This window comes from Gracilinanus agilis, chromosome 5, assembly GCF_016433145.1.
Source record: "Gracilinanus agilis isolate LMUSP501 chromosome 5, AgileGrace, whole genome shotgun sequence".
Taxonomy (NCBI): Eukaryota; Metazoa; Chordata; class Mammalia; order Didelphimorphia; family Didelphidae; genus Gracilinanus; species Gracilinanus agilis.
Window position 1 is genome coordinate 165,663,713 of NC_058134.1, and position 23,618 is coordinate 165,687,330.

At 36.1% G+C, this 23,618-nt stretch overlaps 1 protein-coding gene across 1 annotated transcript in view; it reads right to left on the reverse strand.

The window, feature by feature from the left end:
* SEMA3D (semaphorin 3D) overlaps window positions 1-23,618 on the reverse strand; it is a 231,629-nt gene that overhangs the window by 120,347 nt on the left and 87,664 nt on the right. The window contains exons 3-4 of the mRNA XM_044677285.1: window positions 17,487-17,676; window positions 1,046-1,206 (exon numbers count right to left, since the gene is read on the reverse strand). Of these exons, the coding sequence (XP_044533220.1) occupies window positions 1,046-1,206; window positions 17,487-17,637 (312 nt within the window). The 5' untranslated portion in view covers window positions 17,638-17,676. The remainder of the gene's footprint in view (window positions 1-1,045; window positions 1,207-17,486; window positions 17,677-23,618) is intronic.

The window sequence follows — 23,618 nt, forward strand, 5'->3', positions numbered from 1 at the left end:
CCTATGAATTTTGTTTTATGTATTCAAAAAAACAACAGTGTTCTGAGAAGAGTTCTGCGGCTTCATAATAATGCCAAAGAAGTCCTGATTTAGATGGGTTTTTCATAAAAATCAACTGAAAATTTGATACTACTGAATTAACTGAAAATTCTGTCAAACAATATTGAAACATTTTCAACTTTAAATACCAACTAATTTCTAGGTGAAATGTGAGTACACACGGTTGTTTGCAAATTGTCACCTCTATTAGAATGTGAGTTCTTTGAAGGAAAAAATGGTGTTTTTGCTTTTCTTTATATCCTCATTGTCAACACATAATAATAAGTTCTTAACAAATGTTTTTGACCAAAAAATACAATAAAAACTTATGGCAATTTACTATTATGTTTAACAAATGCTTGTTGACCAACAACTATGTTAAACATTTTGGCAGTTACCTTATTCTCTTAATGGAAAGAATTAGATTTATTTTACTATAAAACTGCTTATGAAATGTTTGTCTAAGTTTTTGTTAAAATTTATATTATTGCCTAAGGATACATCAAGGCATAACATTTGTAAAGATATTTGTTGAGTAATCTAAAAAAAACGTTAACCTGCTACTAAAGTTTTAAAACAGAAAATCCAAAAGACTAAGGTTCATGTGGTTAAAATAAGAATTATATTGACAAAAAGTGAAGTTATAAGAATGTCAATTCCAAAAAGTAAATTTCAGTCTACACCATGACAACCCAGTCATTCATTAAACCAAAAACTGAGATTTCATTGTGTAGCCTTCTATACATTTATATATTGTCTGAACCATAAATTCATCCATAGAAGTAATTTGACTTCAGTTTTTTCCATATTAATAGAAGGCCAGACATGTGGGCTTAAATTCAATTCATAAAATCTAAACACTATAGCAGTGGGAGGTGAGATTATTAAGTTCCCTTAAGACAAAGGATCTATTGCATTTGACATTGAGGACACTCAGTCATTGAGGAAGAAAGTAGTTGAAAATAAACTTTTTTTTTTCAGTGAACTGTACTTAAAATAAACTGACCTTCTTAAAATTTTTGTTTAAGTCAACCAAGCTGAGCAGGAAGATGTGGTCCTTTGCTCCAAGCAGCAGCCTGCCCCTCTCCTCATCTAACAGCAGGGTTTGGAAATCCAGCCCTTCTGATGAACCCAGGAAAGGAATACAGCTGTTTGAAAGCAGCAAGTCTGTGGGAAAATGAAAGGCCAGAAAAATTATTTTCAAATCAAAATGTTGACTTAAGACTCACTGTTCACTTTGTAAATATATGTACCCAGCATGAAAGTTTCAGTTTGGATAACTACAATGTTATTTATTGTTCTTTGTGTATAGCATTGTGCTTGTGAACCTGAACCAAACTTAGATTAATAATAATCTGTATTCAGTAAAACCTGAAGGAATCCTGTTGATTGATGAAAAAAAAGATGAAAAAAGGCTATATATGAAGTCCTAAGATATTGCCTATTGTTATTTCCAACCCAAGTTAATTTTTTTTACATTTAAAACATCACACTGTCAGCAAAGCCTGCAGAATATTAAAAGAATAAGTCAGAAAAGGAGATATTCTACAATACACCAAAGTCCTAGGTATGGGCACCAAATCCATCCATTATAGACCTAAATATTTATTGCTTAAAACTGAGATGAAAATCCAGGCGTCCTGATGCACAGAGAACTGCTCTGCTATACACACACACACACACACACACACACACACACACACACACACAACTCTTCTATCTCTTTCCTCTATGAAATAGACAAGACAATAATTTTGGGATTAGTTCAAGAAGAAATGTATCTTTTAAAAAACTGGCCCCAAATTCTACAACATTTGTTGGATCTGTCTTCTGATATAGAAAATGAAGGTGACGAACCTTGTTTTCTTTTTAAATTATAACATAAAATTTTTTCCAGATTACACATCAATATTTTCAATATTTGTTTTCTGATACTTTGCAATCTATTTTCTTTCCTTCCATCCAACTCCATCCTCCTCCCCAAGAATGCAGGTAATATGATATATGTTACACATATATTATCGTATAAAACATATTTCCATGTTCATTATGTTGTGAAAGAAGCCACATATGACTTTCACTAAAGAAAAATTCATAGAGTAAAAGAATGGTATGCCTCAATTTTCATTCGGTCTCCGTCACTTCCTTCTATGGAAGTAAATATTTTTTTCTTTGCACGAGTCTCTTGGAATTGTCCTGGATCCTTGGCCTTATTGATATATCAGTGAAGTCATTCACAGTTGATCATCATACATTATTGATGTTACTGGGTATATGAACCTTGTTTTTTAAAGTCAATTAGTGACTCTTTGAGAGCTCATAAAAAGGCTTCTGTTTGTGACACTCCCTTTCAAGATGGCACTAAAATATGTCAAAGCAGTTCTATACGTCTCTTTAAAAAAAACAGGCATTTTATTTCTGCTTTTTAAAAAATCATGAGAGCCGTTAGGTAGCCTCAGACAGTTCCTAGCTGTGTGACCCTGGGCAAGTCACTTAACCTGATTGCCTGGCCCTTACCACTCTTGTGTCTTAGACTTGGTACTAAGAAAGACAATAAAATTGTTTTTTTTTTTAAAGTAAACACATCTCTTAATTCCACAATTCATTTATAGTTATTTATCAGAACACTGCAGTTAGAATCAAGGTTCCAATCTCGGACTCTACCCTTTGCTGTCTTTTTGGCTGTGGATGAGTGACCACCTCTTTGATTTGTGCTTTCCTAACCTGTAAAACTTGCACTATATTTCACTGGGCTGGTCACAGGCTAAATAAGTGCTCTACACAACCTAAAATTTATATCAGTGTGGATTATTGTTAATATTTCTACTAGTATTTCTTTTCATTTCCAATATTTTACTAAGATTAAAATGTTATTTTCTTTAAATATCCAGTTTAGTCATTTAACTAGATTTCTAAATGTGTGTGGAAGGTTCTGTATTTATACTGGAATGCCTGGCTTTCACGGAATGAAAAGGGATTAGTTCATAGTTTGGACGCACTCTGAGAGTACATATCTTGATGAAGATGTGATACTGTCTAAAGCCTCGAGTGACTGTGATGTCACAAACCTCAGAGGCCTGGTTGAGATTTATAGAACTTATTTTGTGTGCACTGGATAGAAGTTTGCATAATATACACTCTGTACTAATTATTTTTCTATGAAACTAAATACAATGTTGTAATAGCTTGTCAGCCCATAGCACCACTGGTGTTATATTTCCCAGAAATTACAAAAGTTGAGAACTTGTCTTTACATGGGCAAGCATCCAACTAATTTCCCATAATGGCCCTAAGGTGGAGGTGAGAGAGGAAGAATGGAAGAGAGGATGGAGGAGAGGAACAAAAGCTGGAGCAATAACCAAAGAATGGTCTTTTCATGACTGCCTCTTCTTCAGTTTCACTGAGATTTCTGGGTCATTTTCCAACCAGTAAGAAAGAAATGGGAAAACTTAGAAATATAGGAAATAATTCCACGGATGATATCTCATTCTAACTAGTAAAAACTATTGTATGAACCAGGTTTTGTTTCAAATGTCCATGGATGGTCTATAAAATGAAATACAGATTCAAAACAAAACTATACAAACTTAATTGGCGGGGGGGTAAAACACAGCTTTCTATAAAGAAATATATTCTCTGTTGTTGCACCATAAACATTGTGATTTCTGTCTACCTTCGTACTTCCTAACATAATAATGAATCATTGTTGTCATTACCAGTAGAGAAGGCAGGTCCAGGGAAAGAGAGAAATATAATATTTATTTAAAATAAAAGTCCAAATCACCTGCTATCACACCTTGGTTATCCAGTATTCTTGTTAGTTTCCAAACAAATTTGACTAGAGAAAAACAGCTGTAAAAATAATAGTTAACCTGAAGCGCTGTCATTCAAGAATGATTAAATGATGCCTTGTGACTTCATGTTACTAGTTTAAAAAAAAAATAAAAGGCATGCTTCATCAAGTCAGTAGCCAAGCTAAATAACAAGCCTTGGACGGCACATGTGGAAATCTCCTAGTCTGTAAGTATGGGTTATTTTGAAGGCAGCTTTGGGACAGGGATTTGAACAGGTTCCCTCTTTCCTAAGCAGGTTATCTTTCTTGCAGTTTTGCCAAGCCAAGCAAAGTCATCTATCTCTCTTACCAACACATCTTCCATCAAAAGACGGAACACAAAATCGTTAGCTCCTAAAGACACATTCTAACCCCAATGAAGTGCTCTACCCAGGTGATCTGGAGACAGAAAAAGAGACAAGTATTCAGTGGAGTAATCTGTGAAAATAAGTTAACAAACTGCCAACTTTACTGTCAAGGCTCTTTAGAGAAGAATTTCCTCCCCACAACCAGGTCTGCTCTGGCACTGAGCCATGCCGTGTCAGCCTTTTGGGCAAAAAGTGTGTTTTCACAAGGGGGGGAAAGGGGTGTGATTTAGGTGGAAGGCAAAAGAGTTTCCCATGAGAGCAGTTCACAGGGAGACATGAGCTCGAGAGGGGTGAAGTTCAATAGTACAAGCTCCTTCCCAAGATAATTTAAACATTCTTTCTTTATCTTAAGTACAGGCTGTCTCTTTGACCTCATTCCCCATCATCACCTTGTTCTTACTCTTTTCTTTAGCAACCTCTCCTCTTGCTCCCTGCCAGCTGTTTCTTGCTTGGAAAATCTGTCGTGACCCCAACACCTGTCTCATTCTTTATCTGTTATTCTACTGAACCTCTCGGATGGACTGTTTGGACCAGACCTAGGATTCCACCAGTATAGGGAAGTCCCTACCAGATTGGCACCTGCTCCACGGTTTAGATATTTGCCTGAGCCACAGATTTAAGAGCCTTTGTGTTTTCAACAGTCACAAAGCCAGAATGTCTGAAATGGAATTTAAATCTGGGTTTTCCTATTTCCCAGGCCAGATCTATTTATCTATTGCCTCTATAACAAAGGTAAAAATATCTATTAGAGAAGGAAATGGAAAACCACTCCACCCTAAATGGGGAAATGAAGAGTCAGATATAAATGAAAAATGACCAAGCAAGAATAATATATCTCAATAAATATTCGTCGTTTTAGAGGCAGAAGAGACCTCTTAAGCATTTTTTCCAATCTAGTTTTGAGGAAACAGACTAATAGTGTTCAAGTGACTTGTCCAGGGTGATACAGCTAGTGTCAGAGGAAGAATTCAACCCTAAATCTTCTGACTTTAAGTCTGACATTATTCACTATACCAAGATGTAATCTCAAATGAATATTTCTAGAAATAGAATATCATTGAGTTCAAAACCTGACTATTTCTGAAATGGCTAATATGCAGAACTTTAAAGTTGGAAACTTTAAGATCTAAGATCATTTAACCGCCTCTTGCTCCCTTATTAGTCTACATAAGATTTTAGGATTGACCTCTCCTAATTTGATAAATAAAAATTTAAAATATGAAGGATTTTGCTATAGAGATAAGCACTGGACATGGGTTAATGGGAGAGGAAAAGGATGACCCCCACACTATTGAAAATCCCTAGGCCAAATAATTTTAGATGACTTACACCAAAGCTATAATGTAACAGATGAGAAAACTACGGTTCCCAGAAATGAGATGATTTGTCCCAAGTCAGTCACTTATTTCCTTCTTTTCTTTATAGGCTACAATTCTTGTCTTAAAGCATTAATTCAGAACCATCTCTTCCAACTTGAATGTTGGAGAACTCAAGCTACTACTCTCAACAAACAGAACGTTTTTATATTTGTAAAGGCAAATGAGCAGCACTTTTAGGAGAACAGTATAAACACATGAAATGGGTAATAAACATATCTCAATATGTAAAGAGGAGAAAGGATAGACTCATCTACTCAGCCTCCCTATTTTATGATGAAAAAACTGATGAAATTTAAATGACTTGTCTACGGGTTACATGGATAGAAAGAGGCAAAGGTGAGATATGAACCTACATCTTCTGCCTCTCAAGTCCAAGATTCTTTCTGTTCTGCCTCTCCTGTGTGTAATTAGAAGTCCTGAACCCTTGGACTCCATCTACCAGAATCCTTTTCCCTTCATCCACGTAGCATCCTTATGTATTGTAAATCAGTTTATTGTCACCCTGCCCTCTCGCTCTCTTCTCTCATGACTGTGGCTGGGTTAGTTAGGTTCCTTCTTTACTCTAGCTTTTTATGTTTCTTTACTTCAAGTTATTATTAATAAACCTTGCAAAATATAATACTTGGAGATATTGTATATTATTTTTTAAGCTTACACTTGTTCCATAATAACCAGAATGAAAATATCTTAGCACAGAAAAGTGGGGATGCTAGCATTTTACAGAGAAGGAAACCAATGTTGAAGAAAGTGAAATGATTTACCCAAGAGCATCTAACTAGGAGATTAACTATTAATAATATATGGTGCAAGGACCACATAAAATTGATAGATCTTCTAAGGCTAATCATCTAGCCACCACTATTATTATAAAAATGGGTGGCCTTAATTATTATGCCAACAGGATTATTTGATCACTTAGTAATTTCAAAAATCCATATAACCTATTTTCCTCATGTATCTTATGCATGTATTTCAGATAAAGAGATAACATGCTGCAGTACTGAGGTTTAAATGACACAAACTTTATGACCAATATGGAAGTCATCTAACTTCGTCGAGTCTCAATTTTCTCAGTATCGGAAATAGGGATAATAGCGCTAATACTACTTACCTCACAAAAATTATTTTGAGGAAAATACAAGTAGAATTGAGAGGTAATTTTATAAAATTCAAAAAAGTTGAACCACTTTAAAAAATAATCTAGCTGTCTAATACATAGCTGCTTTTTGCCCTTTAGCATACCACAAAGGGCCTAAAACAAAAGGAGAAAAAATCCTATAGATAGAACTTTCCTATTTTGTATTATCACTTTTTATTTTAGTTACCACTAAAAAAAAATGTTTCTCTGGACCAAATCCCATTTACCGCCTAGTGAACTGTCACCTAGTGACAATTTTCTTCAGAGAACAATTCACTCTGATGATCTATTCACTTCCTCTCTCACAGGAAAAGAGTGAATAGTCATAAAAAGCCTAATAAATGGACACAATAGTCATGTACATTCTTCCAAGAGAACTTTCTCAGTGTCTATTAGATGACCAAAGTCCTTCCCGTTGCCACTCCCTACACAGTTGGATGCACAATTCTAACATTATTGCCAGAGATACTTAACCTGGGTGGAGACACAAGTTTATTCTTGAAAGAAATAAAAGAAGCATTAATTATGCAACTGACCCACATAACAACCCAGTGAGGTAGGGGGCCGTTATTATTCCCATTTCATAGTTGAGGAAACTGAGGTAGGCAGAGGTTCAGTGATATGCCCAGAGTTATGCCACTAGCAAATGCCAAAGGATGGATCTGTACTGAGATATTCCTGATTTTATAACTAGTACTCCATTCTCTGTACTACCTAAAAGACTACTTAAAAAATGATTGTTAGCAATCTAATAAGAATTGCATTCCTATGGCACACTTTTTGGGAATCAAAAAAGAATAAGATCTTTAAGGTCTTATACTTTTTTGATATGATATTTATAATTTTACAGAATTGGATAAATTTAGAGCTGAAAAGGAGCTTTAAAGAGTAATCATTCTGATACTTGCTCAAAGTCACTCATCTAGTAACTGGTAGAATTGAAATTTAACCGTGTCTTCTAATTTCTTTTCAACCCTGAGAAAATAGATTTTAAGTACCCACTTAAATAGACTCAAAACCCAGGGAAATGATTTTAAATATCTTTATGTAACCTTTATTTTACCAAGCATAACTAACCATAGGACCTACCTTTCCAAAACCTTCTCTACGTACCTGACCACTTCACTATGATTCCAGCTTACTCTATCCTTGAAGAGGGAACTTCTCAAATCTTCTCCAGTGGCAGATCTGGAAGCCTGATTTTAAGTTCAAAAGAATGGGCTTCTACCCTGACTATAGGAAGCTGGACTCTTTGATACACAGAGTCATGTCCTACTTAGGATTAGAAGATTCAATTTGAAACCAAGCCTCCTGGCCCCATTATTGCAAGATTCTTCCTGTTAAGCTCACAAACCCGCAGGAAAAACCTCATAATCACTGTCATCATCATTACCACCCCCCCATTATTCCCACCACAATTATCTCTACCATCACCCTCATCATCATCATCACCATCCTCTTCTCTCTCACTCTTTCTCTCCCTCTCTCTCTCTCTCTCTCTCTCTCTCTCTCTCTCTCTCTCTCTCTGTCTCTGTCTCTCTCATTTATCTCTTTCTCTCATAAAATAAAATAATCTCTATATGATTGGGAGACCCCTAACATTCCTCTATAGATTGTCTTCCCTTGTCATCTAATCTCTGTGATGACTGGGTAACGTGAATGATCCTAGGAAAAATTAAAAAGTAAACCAGTTTTATTTTTGAAGCCTACCTCCCTCCCTTCTTTTGCCCATCTATCACCTCTTAGGACATTCCTTCTTCTTCATGACCAATATTTTGATATAATCATCTGAGTACTCAGAAAACCCTATTTTAGCACAATTCACAGCCTCCCCCTGAAATACTCCCTTCAAAAGTACTTAATCCTTAGATGGGAGTTCAGAGAAAAACAGTGTTATCATAACAGTTCATGCTAAAATATCAATCAATAAGTGTAAGTGCCCACTATGTGCAAACCACTGTGCTGAGTTTTAGGATATGAATAACTAACAGCCCTCCCCATGCTCAGATACCTTTACCTTTCTCCATCTCTCTTTAATTTTCTTTGTTCTATTTTCCCAAGCCACTAATTAAACTGTTTAAGTATGCACAATTTTATAGTCTATATTTTCTAACCTAATAATAATGATGATTATGTAAAACTGAATCACCCTGGTCAATTTCCAGGGCAAAAAGTAAATTTCTGGCCAATACTCTTATGACTGTATTTCAAGATCAGAAAATTTATATTCTCTCTTGCTTCTGCTTTTCATTTTTCCTGTATTTTGCAAACAGAAACTTGCTAATTATTTGGTTAATTAGGTGCTAGACAGAACATTATCCATAGCAATAATAAATCACCAGATATGAGATAAGAGAACATATTTTGAAAAGTCTGAACTCTATTGTATCATCAAGTTTGCCCTCTTGCCAGTGCAGGATGCTAAGTGGGATCATAACAGTTTCACATTTTGACATTTCAGTACACACCCATGATTTTAAATGATAGATATTTCTACTGGCAAGGTTTCAATGGGAGAAATTTTATATAACAAAGAATAAGAAACATTCATGATTAGAAGTTACAAGGCTTCTCCCATCGTTAGTCTCAAAAGCTTTGCTATAGCATTTTTTCTTAGTGACCTTTTAAAAAAGTTTTTATAGCTAGAACATGACTATAATAATGTCATAATGGAATAAAGTTTCTATAAAGTAGGTGTGTTGATAAAGCAAAAGAATGTTCTTGCTGGTTTGACATGTATTTTCTTAACTCCTTTCAAAGGTTTTATATATATATATATATATATATATAGTCTTCTTCAATTTAGAGTGTGAACTTAAAGCAGGGATGATCTCGCTTCTTCTGTTTGTATCCCCCTGTACTTGGCACATAAATACTGAATAAATGTTTTTTCATTCATTCATTTGTTCATTCATTCATTCATTCAGTCATTCATAAGAGACATTGCTCTCTCCTGTCTCCTGGTTCTCTTTTTATCTTTCAGAGTCCTGCTTAGTCTCCTTTACTGGAACACCATTTTCTCCCAAACAAATCTACAGTTCTGTTCTGGGTCCCCCTTATTTCTTGGTGCTCTTTCTTTTCAATCTCTTTAGTTTCTGTCTTTTTAGTCATCATTTCTATGAAGACAACTCAAGATCTATTTATACAGCCCCCATCTCTCACTTGAAATCCATCCCTATATATCAGATTGCCTATTAGACATTTCCAAAGGGATGTCCAAAAGGCATCTCAAACTTACTTCTGGTGGATTCCCAGCTGGTCACTCTTCATTCCAGCCTCCACCCTCCCACACACATATACACACCAGAGATGCTCTATATAGCTGCCAACCAGATAGTATTAAAGTGACCATTTCATATTCTATTCAAGATACTCCAGAGGCTCCACCTTGCTTCTAAGATAAAGTAAATGGTCCTAATTAGAAGATAAAATCTTTAGCAGCTTGGCTCCAGGTTACCTTTTTAGACTTTTTGAACATCATTCCCCAAGGACTCTATGTTCTAGCCAAACTGATGACCTCTTCCAAACACATGACATTTCCTCATCTTATACCTTTATATCCTTGGCAGAGCCATCCACCATAGCTGGCATCGACTCCCTCTACTGTTCTTCTAGTCCTGTGAGATTGTGGACTTTCTTTTTGACTCAGCTCAGAAACACACTTCCTGATCCTGTCATTGGCTGCTGGTACCCTTTATCCAGAATTTATTTTGTATATGTGTTGTTTGTTTTATATTTATTTTTTTGTATTTGTATGTATATATTTATATAATATGTATTTTACAATATAAACAGTAATATAATATACACATTTCACATGCATATTTATACATATGACCTACACATATATTATGCACACGTGCATATATAATATGTATGTATCACATATATAATGCATTATATAATACTGATGATATCACATATATGAAATGCCTATATGAATATAGATTTATATTATTTATACAAATACAGATAAGTAAGTTGTTGTTGTTAAGATACTGGAGTATTTTGTCATTTCCTTCTCCAGCTCATTTACAGATGAGGAAACAGGCTAACAGGCCCAAGTGACTTGCCTAGGGTCACACATCCTGACTTGAGGCCTAGCACTCTATCCACAATGCTAACCAGCTGCCCATAACTAGTACTTAATATATACTGGATACATGGAAGGACTGATGGATGGATGGATGGACAAGAAAGCATGCTGTACTACTTGGGTCTAGGCAACTATGATATAAATTCAAACAAATCGATTCAATTATGAAGTCATTACTCTGGTGTCAAACATTCCAAGTAAAATAATAACTAAATATGAGAACTGAAATAAATATTATTTATATAAAGGTTTTTAGGATTCTTAGAATTGGAAAAAAACCCTAAAAGTCATCCAGTGCAAACTTTTATTCTTATATATGAGAAAATAGGTTCAGAAAAGAAAAAAGAGACTTGTCATTATTTTAATTAATGGCAGAGCCAGGCCTAAGACCCAGACCTAATTTTGGAATAATATTTTAAGACTATTAAATTATGGTGATTTTTATCAGTGAATGATACTGAAATTAGTGATATAATAGATCAATTTAATACGTCAATTCACTGATCATCAAAATTGGTGAAATTTCCTGCACTTTGACACTGAAACTAGTAGGCTATTTTGGTAAAAAAAAAAGTTTAAAATACTTCATTATGTCTATTTATTTACACTAGAACAAATTAAAATTATGAGTAAAAAATTCCTAGCTCAAATTTTTAATTAGTATCCCAACTTCTCATCAATATAATAGGAATTTCCCTTGCAAGGGAATAGTTGCTTTATTATTTGCCTTAAAATGATCATTTATATGCCCAGAATTAATTAATATATTGGTGGGAGACAGTTCCTTAACTTATTGCTGAACCATTGAAGGGTATGATCCACCTAGTTAGCCCAATTTAATGATTCCTCACCTTTATTCTTTCCCACAGCTAGAAATGAAGGTGCATGGATTCAAAAATTCATTAACTAAAGCAGGAATGGACAAGCTGACAAAGGGGAGCTTTGTTTCATTCTGGCATTGCAAATGCATGTTCTGTCAAGTATGGCAGAGGAATTCTGAATTAAGATTCACAAACATTGTGGCACAACTACTATGGTGGCTTACATTTTATATCAGGCTTTAATTAAATTAATTCATTCATTTATTATGTCTGAATGTCTACCAAGAAGTCTGGAAATGGGTTTTTAATTGATAAAAAAAACAAACTATGAGACAAAGTTAAACAAATACAAATTTAGCACCCACATAGAAACCATCTAAACTTATACCCTAATATTACAGATGAAGAACCTGAGTTTACAAAAATTTTAAAAATTACTCAAGAATAAATGTGGGGTACCATGAAAGGGCCCTAGCTCTCCTAATTCCTTTCCCTCTTTCTCAGAGGAGAGTATTTTATAAAACTAAGTTTACAGACATTCAACAGTTGTATATTAAATATTATTAATGGTACTTATTAAAATCATTGTTTTTATTTCTTATTAGTCCCCTTGGAGTAGAATGGGAAATAAAGGACCTGGACTCTAATTCCAGCTCTGGTACTGATATGAGTAGGAAAGTTATTTCATAATTACGGATTTCAGCTTCATGATATATAAAATTAAGACAATGAAGTAGATTATCTCTAGTCTCTTTGGCCTTTTTCACTTGTAATCATAACAGCTAACACTGATATAGTGTATTGTATATTCCAGGCCCTGAGCTAAGAGTTTTATAATTATTATCTCATTTGATCTACCCAGCAACTCTGGGAGGTAGGTAGAATTATTATTCCCATTTTATAGATAAGAAACTCAGGGAAATAGATGTTAAGTGATTGGTCAGGATTATACAACTAGTAAGCGTGTGAGGTCAAAGTTGAACTCAGGTCGTCTTGACCCCAGACCTAGTGTTCTACCCACTATACCCAGAAGTGCCTAAGTAATTTATGTTTTCTATGACTCCAAACTACATTTTGATTATTATTAAGACTATTATCTTAAAAGCAGAAGTATACTTCAAATCAGCCATTTCATCTCTGTTTGTTGTTTCTTCTATATTTTCTATTAGAATTATTGGAACTTTAAGCTCACTTGCCCAGACTATAAGTAGCTTATAAAGTCTGGTCAAATAAAGCTTTTGAATTTAATTTTTCTGTAAAAATATTTTTGTTCCCACTCATTCCTCCTTTAAAATGAATAGGCTTAAGCAAAAGTTTGGGGCAAGTAGAGACGATCTAGGACTCAGTTATCAGCTGTAATATTTCCTAGCTGTATAACAGAGAAAACCACTTAAATTATTATGTCTTAGAATCATTTATAAAATGAGAATACTATTTCAGTATATTACACATAATGTTCTTCTGTGGAAAATACTTTGATGACCACAATTATATAAATATGATCCACAATCATTATCATTACAACAATGGAACTGGAAGATCCAGGGGAAATATAATAAGGATTTAAACAATGACAGTGACAGCAGGACTACAGAGAAGGAGCCAGATGTGAGAGATTTTGTGGAGAGAGAACTTCCAAATGTTGTATTTGAATCCTTTGTGTAAATTTGTATTTACTTTATATTTATGCTGTAGCTATTTACGTAACTAATAATTTCCTTCTAATATTTAAATATGTTATCTAGGAAAACAAGAAGTTATCGTTGTTTTGAACATCTTGATGTGGCATTTAAAATTATTGTAAGCCCTGGAAGACTACATCTCCCAGGACTCTCTGCTACTACTTCCCCCAACACCTGTGACTTCCTTTGTGGGAGGTGTTGGAGAAAGTGTAAAAGAGAAAGTTTGGTGCCTTTTAGGTTTTTATTTTTTTTTCTCTTTTGAGCCTGGAGGTGGCTCTGTCTCAGGACCCTGTAGAGGTAACTCTCTCTACCTGGTAGACAGAAGAGACCATCTTTCCCTACCTAAACTTTCCCTTTCCTAATCTAAATAAAACCCAGCTATTCTGCTAAATTGCTCTCTAATCTTTTATTTGAGCCCAGAAGGGCTATGGTCAATTTCCTCCAGGCTGCTGACTGCTACCTTCCTTTCCCTTCCTCTACTTTCATCTCTCCTTTCTCCCATCCATCATTCCATTCTCGTTCCCTTCACCACCTCACATTTAGCTTGAGTTAGCTATGAGATTTCTAGTTTGAGGTGTCCAAAAGCAAGTTGGAGATGTGAAGAGACTGGTGTTACACAAGTAGATCTGAGCATCATCTGCAAAGTGATGATATTTGAAACCATGGGATGGATGAGATCACCAATTGAAAAAGTCTTAAGAGAGAAAAGAAGATGGGGAACTTCTCCCACTTAGCAGGAGTGACATGGATATGGATCCATCAAAGAAAACAGGAGTGGCCATATAGGTAGGGGAAAAAGTAGAGAACAGTGTTCTAAAAAATTAGGGGAGAACCCACAGTGTGAAACTTTACAGAGAGGTCAAGAAGGATGAGGACTGAGAAAAGGCCATTTGATTAGACAATTAAGAAATCATTAACAATTCTGGAGGGAGCAGTTTCAGTGGGAGTCAGAATGCAAAGAGTTAGAGAGTGAAACTAAAGGAAATGCAGAAACCCATTCTAGAGACCTTCTCTAGGAATTCAGTCACAAAACAATGAAGAAATGCACAACAGTTAGGTAGTGAATGAATTCCACAATTTTGTGTATGCACACAGGTACTTGTGTTTGTGTGTTGAGAGAGACAAACAGAGAGAGTCAGAGAGAGATGCAGAGAGAGAAAGAGATTGAGAGTTTTCAAAAGAGCATAAAATCAAGAGCATGAAATTATTTACTTTCTCTCATAAACCCATCATGTCTTAAAAGCAGTATCAGATTCTGAGATCTTTGTTTCATGCCTCAACTTGTCAACTTGTGCTGACTGGTTTCTGTTCTGGGAGGTTCTACATTAGAGATCTAAATAAAGTGATGACTAAATATGTATTAAGTTGGTTTAAGAAAGAAAATAAATTTACTTAAAACACAAAGTAAATCAGCAAAGGGGAGATGACTAGGAGGGGAACATGAAGAGAACCAAGAGGGAAGACTACCCACATCTCGCTTTAAAGGACATAACTTTTGCACATTTAAAGGTAGTCATTTCCCTTTCTTCCATCAAACTTGTTTGTCCCTTTACCCTTTCTGCTATGTTTCTTCTAGTCTTCAGAGATTTACTCAAATAACAATCTAGGCATCCACATGTCCTCTGTACAAAATTTTCTCATCCAAGTGAGGCCCTTTTGTGATTTTGAAAAGAAAGCTGTTGTGAGATACAAGATGTTTACACACTTTTAGGAAGTTGATGGAGGTCAGTAGTCTAAGGTTATTCTTAGTTCACAATTATATTACACAAAGTACAGCAAGCACCCTATAAGATTTGACCTGCCATATGACTAATTTATTTCAAACTAGTAACAGATTTAGCATAATAAATATGAGAGTCCCAACCAGGCAACAGAAAGGAAATCTCTTCATATGACAATATCACTAACTAAGTTCATGTGTATGCTGAGCTTCAAAGCTAAGTGATTCTTGGAGAACATTCTTCAGCCATAACGACTATTGAACTTCTGCTGAGTGTCTAAGAAAACACCTCGAAATGGTCTTGCAGCTGTTGGATGCTGCTGTCTCTACTAACACTTCCCATATCGAGGCAGTTATAGCCTCTATATATTGTTGGACTTCGTCAGTCCCAAAGAATGAATGAATCATACATAGGGTTTAGGGAAAGGAAGTTGAGCTTATGCCCATGCAACACTAAATGATCAAAAAACAAAACAACATTAATTCTTCAGTTGGGTAGGAAGCGATCATTGGCATGCTACCAAAATTATCATTCTCTCAAAAAGATATTTTAAATTGATGATCCCTTCCAAAGTATAAAGTTTGGATTTAAAATTAAATCAACTGATTGTAATTCATTGGTCAGAACTCTCCTGTGAAAAGGAGGAAAAAACAGGTGAGAGAAATGACAGTTCTTAGCTTTCCTGTTTAGGACAGAGCATACATGCACCTTCCGCACTATTACCCTGCCTTTGGGTTAATTCCTATTTCAGAGCTTTGCCCAGTGCCTGGCTTTTTCTAGGTGTTTAAGAAGACTAGTTGGCTGATTATTAGCAAAAGATTCTAGATGAGAAATAAAGAGCCTAGAAATAAGGTCATGCCAACATCCGAATGCCATTTTTTCCCCTAGAGTGGGACAAAGTGGTACTGAACTGAGCCAGTGCTTATTCTGTTATTCTACGCTGTCTCTTGATTTGAGGCTTGAAAGGACTAATTGACCTCAGTGACTAACCCACAATCATACCATCATACTACAACACTACATATTACAACATTACATACTACAACAAGATAGAGCTGGAATTATAACTACTGATCTGCTATAAATCAGTCTTTTCTCCTACACCACCCTTTATAGACCCATTCAAACTTGCCCTCTGCTTTCTATCACTTTCCAAGCTCACTTGGGTCCTTTTGGTGTTCTTAGTGCATTGCTCCCTTAATCCTTACAGCAAGAGAACACGGAGCCCCCAGAATATATTGGGAATCAGAGGCTTAAAGTATCAGCAGAGTTAGCTATTCTCAGCTTTACCCTGGTACCCATGATCCCCCTGATCCCACACAGCAAGCTTCACTCTAGGAACAAGCCCAGCGCTCTAGGGCATATCCAGAATCTGCCATAAATCCTCTGTGAACACACAGTCTTGCTATCTTAACTGACCCTGTGGTTAACACCACCACTCTCCATCAACTTGATACATTTGATCACAATTTTTGCTCTCTCTTCATAATCTGTTCTCCATCTGTATAGGGTCTTTGGGTCATAGATTCAGAGCAGAGGGGACCCTAATTGCTAGGTAAGTCCAGCACCCCTTTATTTTGCAAGTGAGGAAACTGAGACACAACATTGATTAAGTGAATTTCCCAGAATCACTCAGTTCATAGGTATCAGGAAAAAGATTTGATTCCATTTATTCTTGACTTTACTCAGTCTTCAAGGGCACTACCCTGGATAAATTACTCAAGTCTTTAGAATTGAAAAAGTAACAGGTCTTCACTGTTTATTTTTAAATAGGTATACTTTAAAAGGTACACTTTATCTCTAGAGTACTATGATACTGAGATATGTTTGTTATATCATTTAAAAATGATAAACAATTTTATATTTCTGATGAGACATAAATTAACTTTCTGTAGCTAAGTGGTAACAAGCTAGAGTAAAAAAACAAACAAACTGCTAAATATAAACTAAAAGGAGTCAGAGTATTTGAGATTAAATCCTAACTGTGGGACTCACTACTTCTTTCTTCAGGAGAATTTTTCACTTAACCTTTTTTGGACTCAAGTTCCTCACATATAAAATGAAGGGGAATTTTATTAAATGACCTATAAATTATCTTCCAGGCCTAAATCTCTGATCCTATAAATTATTCTACTTTCTGGGATTTTAAAATTATTTAAAACTTTGCAGACTATCAGACTTCCTGGGTTTGTGAAGCAATGTGTGTTGTCCATACTAATAATGGACCACAAATCATATGCAAAAACATTGTTCCTTTTTCCCCTATTAAAATATTTTTGGATAACTTTTTTCCATATATTTAAAAAGATTATACTCTCATTGTAAGGAAATGTTCAATAGTATTAAAAAAATTACACTTTTGAAATCATAATACAATTACATACTAGGAAAAACACATTTAGAAATTTACCTTTGTATGAGAGTTTGAGTCTTGGAATATTTTGTTTGGACGTTCCAATGACTGGAAGTAACACCACAATCATACTTAGCATCACAAAGGCATGCAGGGGGTGTAAATCTTGGCTCCCACACTTTTCTCTTTGATCCTTTTTGGCATTCATGGCTAAAAAGTCCCTCCTCTTGGACAATGCTAATTTAATCTGAAAAGGAAAAAAAAAACAGAATACTGTTGTTTTATTTGATCTATGCACAGCAATAAGTCTAATGTAACTATTTTCAAAGAAAATAAGGTGAAGTTATCATGATTGGTCCCAAGATAAAAATTAAAGGATTTTCCCCAGATTTCAATAAGTGATTAAAATCTTATATTTACGTAGTATTTTATTTCAAGTTGTTTGCTCATATACTGCCTCAGGTCATCTGTATGAAATCTGTAAAAGACAAAGTGAAGCCAAGCACTCAGAACAGTCAGAGATGACTTTATTCATGGGGGAAATAGGTGACTGTATTTGAGATGGATTCCTTTGAGTTTAGGCAGCAATATTCTCTGTCCATTTGTAGTCTTCTAAAATGCACATAAGCCTGGAGCATAGTATCTGAAGTTACTCTTGGACTTTATTGTGAATTTTGCAGTGACAATGCTAGCTGGCATTTATATAGTATTTTAATACATTTGTACTATAGTACTTGAAGGTTTATTAAGTACTTTGAAAATTATTCTCATTTGCTCTTTGTAACATCCCCAGAAGGTAGGATACTATTACTATCCCTGTTTTATGAAAAAGGAAACTGAGGCAGGCAGGAGTTTGGTCCTAGCTTATACAGCTAGTCAAAACAGCCAGGTGGTGGTGCACCTGAGTGCTAGGCTTAGAGTCAGGAATTCCTGAATTCAAATTCTACAAAAAGCACTTAGTATCTGTGTGACCTGGGCAAGTGTGTCTCAGTTTCCTCAGCTATAAAATGGGGTGCATCTACTACACAGGTGAGGATCCAATGAGACCATAATTAAAAAGGCTTAGTCCATAGTAAGTGTTATATAAATCTTCGCTAATAGTAGTAATAAGAATGTCTAATGTCTAATTTGAACTCAAGTCTTCTGACTCCAACTCCAGAGTTCAATACGCCACCTAGATGTCTAAAATGTCAGCTTTATTGCCATAAAGGGGTGTTTAGAGTAAGAGGAGATACTGAAAGTGGAAAAATCAAACAAAGAAGATGAGTTTCATCTAATTTACATTTCTAGAGGTTTGGATATTTTTCTGACTCTGGTAATAGTAGTCATCATAGAATAGAATTCAGTGACAAATCCATTTTGTAATTAATTCAAAGTTTAATTAGTCCTCAAAATTTATCTCGAGATTTTTAATGCAGTGAAAAGAGCACTAGATTAGGAAGTGAAAAGATATTTAGGGTCAGAAACCTCTTTTTTGTCAATTACTATCTATGGGATCTTCGTCATTCCACTTCAACTTTCTAGGACTAATTTTGTTCATCTCTAAAATCAGGGGGTTGAAATGGCAGCCACTAAGTTCCCTTTTCTGCTCCACTTTTGTAATCTTGTCTACCAGGCTAAACTTCCAAAAAAAATCACATTATGTCGGGTCTTTTTTGCACCCTCATACAAATGAGGAAACAATGTGTCCCACATCACATAAATTACAGATAAGGTCAGGGGCAGAAAGCTGGTGTCCCTCTCATCCCAACACTCCTTTCATTGGTTCTAGAGGAAAAAGATTGGGATTCCAATACTTCCTTTGATATTGACTCTACATGTAACCCTGGGAAAATGATTTAATCTCAGTTTACTGATTTAGAAATTGAGGGGGTTGTACCGCTGGCTTCTGAAGTCCTTCCAGTGCCAGACACAATTCAGACCTATGACTATGCTGACAATTCAGGCACTTTCTTTGCACTGACTGTGCGAATTTATCCTCCCTGACAGGGGAGAAGTAGGGAAGGGCTGGGCAAATTATACAGCACAGTGTACCCCCTGTAAAATTTTATAAAGGTGAAATTGAGTTTAAATGAATAAAAAGGACAGACTTGAATGAGAAAAGCAACTGCCAAAAATGGGAAGATGACCATGTGAATGGGAGCAGGAGGTACTCCTGCCAGGCCCACCTGCTCTTGTTCCCAGGGGGATAAGGGAAGGGGAATGGCTTCACATCCTAATTGTACCTCTTTCTTTTTTAATTAAATACCAACTACCTTCTTCCATTCCAAAGAGTAGCTTCCTAAAAGCTTTGGCTTCTTGCTACCAAAAGCAATGTGAACTTCATCCCCCAAATAAAATTCTGGAAAGGAGCAATAGTTACAACTTGCCCTAGCCTGGAAATGACTGGTACTCATCTGTAAATCTTGTACAAATACATTTAGCAGCTTCTTTGAGCACTTTTGTTCATTATTAATCAGAAGTACATTCCAAAGGTAATTAATTCTTAAATGATTTGTGAAGCAAAAATGAAAATACATAGGATCTGGTTAAGTTATTAAAGGTCTATCAAGCAGGACTGCTCCAAGTGGATAAAGACAGGGGTTCACCAAATGCTTGAGGGACGATGACCACACAGAACCCCGAATTTAACACTCTGGGAGATTACATTGAGGGATAATTCCTCTGTAGACCTTTTGGAACTTGCCTACTTCCCAAGCCAGAAGAATTCTGGGAATTTAAATTGGTCCTGAAATTCCTTCTGAATTTTAATATGTCCCCATAACCATCCCCTCAAAACCTCCACAGGCTGGGGTAAGAAAGCATTTGGTAGGTGAACCAGAACTAACCCCACCCTGGCAGTCCTCAGGAAGGCTAAGAACAGCCAAGTCAGGGACCTCCCAGGAGAAAGAGAGCCTCATGCAAAACCCAATCCTGAACACAGAGAAGTGCTTGAAGTCCCTGATGGTGCCCTTTAGGGGATTAACTCCAGCATGGCCCAGAGACTGCTGGCATCCAGAATAAGGTTGTTCTCAGACAAGGCTGGTATTAGCTGAACCATGATGGGAAAACTTAGTGCATGTTCATGAAGCAAACAAATGGTAGAATATCTTATATAGAGTTGTCTCTATTTATCTAACTAATTTATCTAATTTTAGAGGAGAAAATAATAGGGAGGACTAGGCCTATAATTTCACTTGTCCAGGGATCTACCAATAATCAATAATGCTACCTAACATTTATAAAACATTTACTATGTGACAGGCACGGTGCTAAGCACTCTATAATTATTATTTCATTGATCTATATAACCCTACAAGGTAGGCACTATTATTATCTCCTTTTCCCAGATGAGTAAACTGAGACAAACAGAGGATAAATAACTTTCCCAGTGTCACACAGCTAGTTAGTTGCTGAAGCTAGATTTGAATCCATGTCTTTCTGACTCCAGGTCCAGCACTCTATCCACTGTACCACTTAGCAGTGAGAAAACTCCCCCTACCAAGGTAGATCAGTACTTGCTCTGGAACTCTGGCATTGGAGAAGTGAAATAATTTTCCAATGTTCGTCTGCCACTTTGTGTCAGTGAACAAACATCTTCCAGAATACAGAGGGGTTGGCTTCCTTCCTTCCTTCCTTCCTTCCTTCCTTCCTTCCTTCCTTCCTTCCTTCCTTCCTTCCTTCCTTCCTTCCTTCCTTCCTTCTTTCCTTCATATGTTGATATAATTTTTATTCATTGTTTCCTGCGATTTTCAGTTGTATTCTCTCTCTTCCTCCAATACTTGCCTCCTGCCCAAGACAGCAGTTAATATGATATAGATTGTACATATGAGATATTAAGTTTCTTGCTTAGGATCACAACCCGTAATTTTTAGACATAGGACTTGAACCCAGACCTTCATGGCTTTGAGAATGGCTCTCTATTATATACTTATTATTGAGCTATATGGTCTGTGTGAATCAATATGAACACAGAAATTCAAAACAAGTGAATCTGAATAAGTTCTTAAATGGATAAATGCATAAAAATGTCTTACTTGTATGTTTCTCTTTATTTGGGGTTGAATTTAAAGGAAATCATGGTAATACTATGTCAATGATGGTTTCCACCTGTTCTTTGTGACAATTATTTGGTTAATTTTAAAAATTAATTAATAAGAAGTTATTAGGTGGTAGGGGGCAGCTAGGTTGTCTAGTGGATAGTGTTGGGCCTGAAATCCAGAAAACTCATCTTCCCAAGTTCAAATCTGACAGTGACTAGCTGGATGACCCTGGGCAGGTCACTTACCTCTGTTTGTTTTGGCTCCACATCCATAAAATGAGCTGGAGAAGGAAATGGCAAACCACTCTAGTATCTTTGCCAAGAAAAAGCAAATGGCTTTAGGAAGCTCTAGACATGATTGAAATAACTGAACAATAATTACAAGGTGCTAGGGATACAAAGGAAAAAGCCAAAGAGAAAACACTCCCGTTGCTCCTGGGGCTTATATCCTAGCAAGGAGATAATATGCATCTACATAATGGATATTGGACTAATGGACCAATTTTATAATTGTATACATGTATGTCTACATAGATAGAGATATATAAACATGAACTGCAAACAATGCATTTTGGCACACAAACTGGGTCTGTTTTGGAAAACAAATCGTCTGGGAAAACTGATTGTGCATTTCTGTGTAAAGCTCTGAGTATTCAAATTTATCTTTTAAAAGCCACTAGAAAAACATCTCATGGAAAGCAAGACACCCAGCATCAATGCCTTTAGGTCTCGTGTTTGGGAGTCATCTCATCCTGGCTCTCTATCCTACTAGAGCCACATCTAGCGAGCTAGTTATCAACCCATACACACCAGAGCCAAGGTGACCATCGGAGAGAAGATGCTAATAATTGGGCAGACAAGGTAGTGAGTGGTTCATACTCATCATGGAGTTTGAGCTGAGTTTTCAAGGAAGTATTCCAGGGCCCGGAAGGCAGAAGCATGGAGATGAGTGTTAAGTGCGACGAACTCTGAGATGGAAAGTTTGCCTAAATTGTCGAGTGCGTAGGCGGGCAACACGGCGAAACAGGGTTGGAAGGACAGAAAACGGAGAAATTGGCTTTATAAGCCAAAAGAAAGAGATTATATTTGATTCTAGAGCCACTGAATTTTATGGAACAAGGTAAGTGATGGAGTTAAAATTGTTCTTCTGGAAAATCACTTTGGTGACTATGGAGGATGAATTTGAGCAAAGGAAAGACCTGAAGCTAGAAGATGAAATAGTAGGCTACTGCAATAATGGGAGCAAGAAGAGATGAGGGCCTGAATTGGGACGGAAGTTTGGGTTATGTGGATAGACAGAAGAAATTACATATAGAACAACATTTAGCAATTGATTGGACATGTGGGATGAGTGATAGTAAGGGGTCAGGCTCACACTGAAGCAACAGCCATTGAAAAAATTGAGGTATTTCAGTAGAAGCTGGGTATTGGAAGGGAAACAATGAGATTTTTATTTCTACAATATAAAAGTTTTTAAAACCCTGCATGTATGTATTGGTTTTAAACTATTGTGGCTTGGGAAACTGCATTCCCTAGCGTGCCAGGGATCCCGCCCCCTTACTTCCTGGCGTGGGATTGGTCTTGAATTGGACCAATCCTGTGCTAGGGAGAGGCCATGCCCCCCTACTTCCGGGTGCAAGATGACCAATTCCGCGCCAAGGAGAGACCTTTGAATCAGAGAAGATTCAGGATGGTGCTGGAGGTGGGAGTATCAGTTAATTTCAAGACACTAGAGCTCCGGTTTTTTTCTTCCTTTTAAATAAAGTTTTAGTTAAATCAGAGAAAAAGTTTGTTTTCCTTTATTCAGTATGTACACATATATGCCATACATGTATATAGAGAAACACAGACATACATATACTGACCCAGAGATAATCATATTTTCCCATGATCTTTCATGTCAAAGAACTTTTTCTACAAATTAAAAAAATTAATCTAACACCAGAGAAATCTAATATTCCCTTCAAAGCAGATGGATGATTTTGCTAGTGTTGTCTGTGTTTGTTTAGTTACTAGACATCACTCTTCTCAACAGTTAATCAAATGGTGATTCAGTAGATTTGAATCTATAGATTAATGGAAAAAGCATACGATTCAATCCAACAAATTTTTATTAAGTGTTAGGCTCTGGAAATACAAAAAACAAAAAACAAAGAACTCCTGGCCCC